Source organism: Crocodylus porosus, unplaced genomic scaffold (assembly GCF_001723895.1).
Source record: "Crocodylus porosus isolate Cpor-Errol unplaced genomic scaffold, CroPor_comp1, whole genome shotgun sequence".
NCBI classification, from domain to species: Eukaryota; Metazoa; Chordata; order Crocodylia; family Crocodylidae; genus Crocodylus; species Crocodylus porosus.
In genome coordinates, this window is record NW_017728913.1 from 5,210,165 (window position 1) to 5,216,456 (window position 6,292).

Genomic DNA, 6,292 nt, shown 5'->3' on the forward strand with positions numbered 1-6,292 from the left:
GCTGGGCTCCCGGGAGCTCGGATTCCAGCCCTGCCCCCACCGGTGACGTCAAGCCGGATCGAACACTTCAGCTCCCGGTTACCCCACGCGTAACAAACACGACTTCCCAGGCGGGGCGGAGCCAGAGTGACGCGGCAGTTTAACGCTCCAGCTAGCCCCGCCCTCTTCCTCGCGCCTGGCCCCGCCAGCTCCCGCGTCTTCCCAGCCTGCAGCCAACCGGGAAGCGCTCTGTGCGCAGGCGCACCCGGCTTCCGCCCCGGCCCTTCGGGAAGAGGTGTGTGGGAGCCGCTTTTCCCCGCCCCCGCGCCAGTTCTCGCGAGAGCTAGGAGCCGGCTCGGGTGCTGGTTGGTGGGCGCGGGGCCGGAGCGAGCCGGGACGGGGGCAGCGCGCGGGGTCTGAGCGGCTGCGGTGGCCACCGTCCCCCTTCCCTCCCGCCCCCACCTCACGCGGCCGGCCGGGAAGCGCCCTCCCCCGCGTCAGCATTATGTCTGCCGGGCAGCACGAGCCGCCGCCGCCCAAGGACGAGAGCCTGCCTCCAGCTCCGGCTCCGGCCAGCGGCGAAGCAGTGGCGGCGGGGGCCGCTCCCCTCAGCGCGGGGGCGGCCGTTGGCGACGCCGACATGGAGGTGAGGGCACCCCCCGGCCCGGCCCGGCCCGGCCTGACGCCGCGTGGGGCGCAGACAATAGAGCGGGAGGAGGCGCCTGGGCCGCGGCCGCGTGTGCGAGCTGAGCCGGGGGTGGGCGCGAGGGGCTGGTCGGGGGCAGGGCAGCCCCGGCAGGGACGGGCAGTCGACGAGCACGTGGTAGCGGCGGGACTGGAGCTTTGCTTCCTTGCAGCTGTGTCCTCCCGCCCTGGGAACTCTCCACAGGGGGGGCAGCCGCCCGGGACCCATATCCCCGAGTCCTTCCCTAGGAGCATCAGCTTGGCTCGACCAGGGCTGTGGCTCACGATTTGGGGAAACGAGTCCATCCTGCTTCTGCTGCCTGTCTGAGTCCGCCCAGCCACCTTGAGAGGACTGGCTTGGACCGCTTTCTTTTTTTTAAAGCTTCTTTAGAGGAGCGAAAGCTTTTGGGGGGAGGCAAAGGGCCACTGGTGAAGGGGTCCATGCTCTCTTCTTTGTGATGGGTGGTCCCTTTGAAGGCTTAAGGTCCTGTCTTCCAACGGAAGCAGTGTGCTGCGTTGGCTTCTACCGATTTTTGTTGCCTCCTTTTGTTCCCCACACAGTGTGCTGATCATAGCTGTAAGTGAGCTGCTTTCTTTCTCTAGCTGGACTGTTGACTGTTGCCTTGACTAAAAAGGTGTTCTTTCCGAAGTGTTAGCCTCTTTGCTTGCGTGCTGTCACCCAGAGGCAGCCTTTTGAGCTAGTTAATGAAAGGGGCAGGACATTTCACTTAATGCAAGAGAGATAAGAGCAGCTAGGGCTTTGTTTATGCTGACACTTCTGATCATCCTTCCTTGTTGGTGGTGAGGATTTCTGAGGGTGATGGCCTTAATTGGACCAACTACATAGCTGGGATCAAGGTAGACAAACTTTCGAATGTAGGACATTCGCGGACTGTCACAGCTATCACATCACTTGTACACCATCATTGCCGGTGTAACTCCTGTGATGGTAACAGTGCACAGACCACTTGTGAACACTAAGCTGTTGATGTGCATGTAGGGCACAGAGACACAGTGATGAAATCTCCCTCCAGTAGCAGTACTTTTAGCAGATTTAGAAATATGCCATAATTAGGTAGGGGATTGAGAAACATGCCATTATGCAGTGAAAGGGAGCAATATGTCTTTGACAGTCTTCATGTGGGTCCTTTGTATTCAAGTGAGGGTTCTGCCAAATATTAATAGAAAGAAATCTACATTCCTAAAGAAGAGTCCACTTGACTTATTTGCAAGGAGATTCAAGAATGATTTAAATTTTAATCTTGTTAAAAAAGTGCTCAGATAATTACCATGCTTTTCCAAATCCTGTTGCCAGGGACTTTAGTTTCTGCTGGCCCTTTAACAAGTGATGTTATTTTTTTAATAAGCAGTTTTTTTGTGAAAGATATTTCGTGGCAAGTTAAACTGTTAAACAAGGGCCACAGCTCTGCAGTCCTTCTCACTGTTAAGCAAGGTTGTTGTGTATCAGATCAGTCCAGTCTGGATAGGCAGGATGCTGTAGCAGGGCTAAAGGGGCTGAGCAGCCAGTGTGTTAATCTACTGATTTCTAAACTGGAACCGCACCTTTCATATTCTGGTATGCTCTTGTACTTTGTCGTTTCACACAGTGACCATGCTTTCTCTCTCTCTGTTTTGTTTTTTTTGTGTATTCTATTCAGTTTTTTTTTCCTTGTTAATTGTTTTGCACGTGTTCTCCTTTGTTTTAGCATAGCAACTGGGAGCAGAAAAGATATTAGGGAATTAATTCAGCTAACTTTTCATGTAGGTCACCTAAACAGATGGGTGATAGAAACTCTCCAGGTGTCTCTTTTACTCTCTTTACAAACTCTCCTGAAAAAAAAGAGTAAGGTGCAGCTTCAGCAGAAATAGTCTAAAGCAGGACTTTGCCTGTAATGTTATAGCACATATTGTTTCTGGTGTGAGGCTCCAAAGCAGAGTGAAGTTTATAAATGCTTGGTAAAGAAGTAAAAATGTGATATTAATAGTAGAGGTGAAAGGTGGTTACTGATGTGGAGTAAGGACCAAAAAAATCCCAGTTTGATTGAGTAATCAAAGAAAAGGATCCTCCTAAAGGATAAAGGGGAGTAGAAAGCAAATTAATTTGTAGATAGAATTTGTCAGTAGAAAAAACAATCTAGTCATCACTTCTACCAAAGTTGGTTTGGTACAGTGAAAAAAACAACCAAACACATGTTTTTCTAACCTGTCAACCTGCCGTTAGGAGTAAACTGAATATTAAAAATCTACCACCTGGGTAATTAAAGCTTTTAATGTGTCAAGATGTGAAAGAGAGAGGTCATCCACTATGGGTAGAAAGTGTGTGCAGAAAATAATTTCTGAGTAAGGCTGAAGGAAACGACAACTTTAATTTGCCCCCTCCCCCTTTTAGGAAACTTTTGATGACGCATCACCAGGAAAGCAGAAAGAAATTCAAGAATTGGATCCCACATATGAAGAGAAAATGGTATGTAACTTTGGACATGTCATGTATATAGTATGTTGCTGTTGGCCAGTACTGATGCAGTTACTTAAAATGAAAAAAAAAAAAAAGTTACTGATCTGCACTTTGAGGCCCTTTCACTTGGTTCCCGGCACTTTGACCAGGTATTTCTAGGAGAAAATGAGATTACCAGGTTCTTTCCCTGTCACATTTTGTACTTCATCCATTGCCAGTTCTTTTTCTTGGCAGTGTCATATGTGGGTAGAAATCCTAGAAGCTTCTACAATATTTAGTAAAGTGAAAAGTAGCTTTAGGATTTCTGGGATTTCATGTATGTGGGAAGAATCAAGTCCTGAGCACACAGCATTTGCTCTAATGTTGAAAGTGGAGTAGTAGTGAAAAATTCAACTCTAGCGAGGAGGAGGTATTTAATATGTTACCTTCTACCTGACTCAGAAGCTGTGCCAAGGTCTCCAGGGAAGGGTTTCTAGGGGATTAGAGGCTCTTAAGAGTAAGAAAATACATACGCATCCTCTAAATTAAAAAGTTCCAACTGACTTAATGTAGAGTTTATTAGTATAATATCTTGAATTAAAAGCCCATAAAATTAATGGGATCTTTTTGGTACGTGGGATAAATTAAAGTTGGATACACATCCTTCATTTTTCTGAATGAGGAAAAGTTTGCTTGTCCTGTATTTGAAGTACTGGAGCAGTCATTTTACATGTTAAATGCAGATTACTTTTATTGGGAGGAAAGATGGGGAGAAGCTGTTTGATAAAGGGTCTACATAAGTAGGTGCTTACCTTGTTTTCCTGAAGTGGCATAATTTCAGAGGACTAAATACAAAACCTGGAGGCAGGAAAGTGAGTTTATTGCTGTCACTGATTCCAAAGTTGTGATGATGGGCTAACAATTTAACCCTGAGGCTTGCAAAATGTACCAGACACCAAAAGGTAATAGAAATGATGTGAGTTCTAGTAGCAGCTCAGATGGGAAGCCCTGTTCTTCTTTCTTGTCTGCATAAGCTGTAGAAGGATTGTTATTAGTTGAGTGAATAACATTTAGTCATGCTCTGGCTATGAGGCATCAGCAACTTTAAAGTGGTTTAGTGCAATGGTTCTCAGTCTTCTTGTACCAGGACCCATTTGTAAACATCGATAGCCAGTCCTGACCCAGATGGGATGGCCAATAAATGGTTTAAGTAGAAAACTGTTCCCTGGCCCTGCTGGTGCCGCTCACTCCCAGCCCCCAGTGTGTGGAGTAGGGAGGGCATGTGAACTCGCAGCAGGCACATGGCTGCAACCTGGCTGGACTGGCAGAGGCAGGAGCCACCTCCTGTGGCCCAGTGAGCGGGACTCAGTGTGGGAAGGTATAACAGGGTGGCGAGACTTGTTGCTGCCACTGCCACCAGAACCCCCACGCCAGCCATATTGCCTTTAGCATGTGGAGTAACAGACAGGGGTGGGGCCTGCACTGCCCTCACTTTCCTGCTGCTAGCTGCTCATGCTCCAGGCTGCGGTTCTACCCTGCCACCATGGCCCAGGTGTCCCCACTGCTCCCCTCAGGCCACAGCTCCACCTCAGAGAGGAAGTGGGGTCTCAGGTAGTGTTGCCTGTGCCCCTCTCCCCTGCCTTCCTGACATTTCATCTATGCCTATCCTGTCCCCTAGACTTAGCTGTGGGAGCTACTCTCCATGCTGCTCAGTTGCCATATGCTTGCACTGTGCACCTGGTCCCCCTGCCTGATCACCAGGGATCTAGGTTTTCTGTTTCCCACAGAAAAACAGAGGAAACCACAGATTCCCCGCTTTATCATAGAAAACACAGATTTCCCTTTTTAGCAGAGAAATCCATGGATTCTCCATTTTTGCAAAGAGCTTTTGCAGGCTGGCAGAGTTCCAGCCTGCAAGACCTGATTGCAGAAAGGGTGGGAAACCCCCAGCCTTGCCCTGAGGGGGAAGGGTGGGGCCTCAGCCTCCGAGTCATGCAAGGCCAGGCTCAGACTTGGGCTCACCCTTAGCCCGTGGAGCTTAATGGTAAGTGGGGCTGGTGGGGGGGACAGAGGGGAGAAGGTGGTTGGGGAGTGGAGGGTGGCTGGGGGCAGTGTTTCCCTGCCCCTCACCTCAGCATGATCCCAGGAGCAGGGCCGGGGTGTGAAAGCAAGGGTGCCCCTCTGCGGACTGCACGTTCACAGGCCTACCTGGGGGTTTGCGCACAGTGGCCTCCATTGTACCCCGTAGTGCCTTCCTGTGGCTGGCCACACAGCTTTGCAGGTAAGCAGGGTGTGGTAGCAGCTGCCGTGTATGGGCCGCACAAGTACTGCCTGGTTGGTGGGGCGGGGCTCGCAAGTGATGGCTGCAGGGCACAAGTGGCGGCCACCCACACAGCTCCATGGGCATGGCTCCGCGGTGGTGTGGGGTGATGGCTGTGGTGGCTATGCGCTGGGTGGGAGAGGGCTCATACTCGGTGGTGGCCACCACAGTTACTTGCCTGTGGAGTCGTGCCTGTGGAGCTGTGCAGCTGGCCGCAGGGCATAAGCAGCAGTGTGTTGGCAGCCACCATGTGTGAGCCCCACCAGCCATGGGCATGGCTCTGAAGACACGCAGCAGCAGTGGTGCGAGGTGGTAGCTGCCAGTGTGTGTGAAACCTCCCTGCCCCTGCCGGCCAGTTGGGCAGGATGCAGCTGCCACCACCACCATCCTGCGCTGCTGCTGCTGCTCATCTGTAGAGCCGTGCCCACGATCGGTTGGGGGGGGGCGGGCTCGCATGCAGCAGCTGTGGCTGCCAGCACACTGCCACTTGTGCCCTGCGGCTGACTGCACAGCTCCGTGGGCACGGCTCCACAGGCAAGCAGCCATGATGGTGGCCACTGTATGTGAGCTCCCCCTGTCCCGTGCCCTGGCTGGAATGCAGCTACCACAGCCACCACCATGGAACTGTGCCCATGGAGCCATGCAGCTGGTTGTGGGGCACAAGCGACAGTCTCTTGAGCCTCTCTCTCCTCTGCTGGCCGGGCAGCACATGTGCAGCTTGCACGCGGTAGCTGCCTCCGCAGCCACATTGCTTGCCCACAAAGCCATATACCCGGTCATGGGAAGGCAGTGCAAGGTGCAGTGGCAGAGTTGTGGTGGTGGCCGCCATGTGCAAGCTCCCCCGTCAGGCTAGCTGCTGTGTGTGCAGCCTGCAG

The 6,292-nt window shown here is 51.9% G+C and overlaps 1 protein-coding gene across 1 annotated transcript in view; it reads left to right on the forward strand.

Annotated features, from left to right (window-relative positions):
- Positions 1-300: 300 nt before the first annotated feature.
- SMARCA5 (SWI/SNF related, matrix associated, actin dependent regulator of chromatin, subfamily a, member 5) overlaps positions 301-6,292 on the forward strand; it is a 41,547-nt gene continuing 35,555 nt past the window's right edge. The window contains exons 1-2 of the mRNA XM_019534414.1: positions 301-625; positions 3,053-3,127. Coding sequence (XP_019389959.1) covers positions 485-625; positions 3,053-3,127 — 216 coding nt within the window. The 5' untranslated portion in view covers positions 301-484. The remainder of the gene's footprint in view (positions 626-3,052; positions 3,128-6,292) is intronic.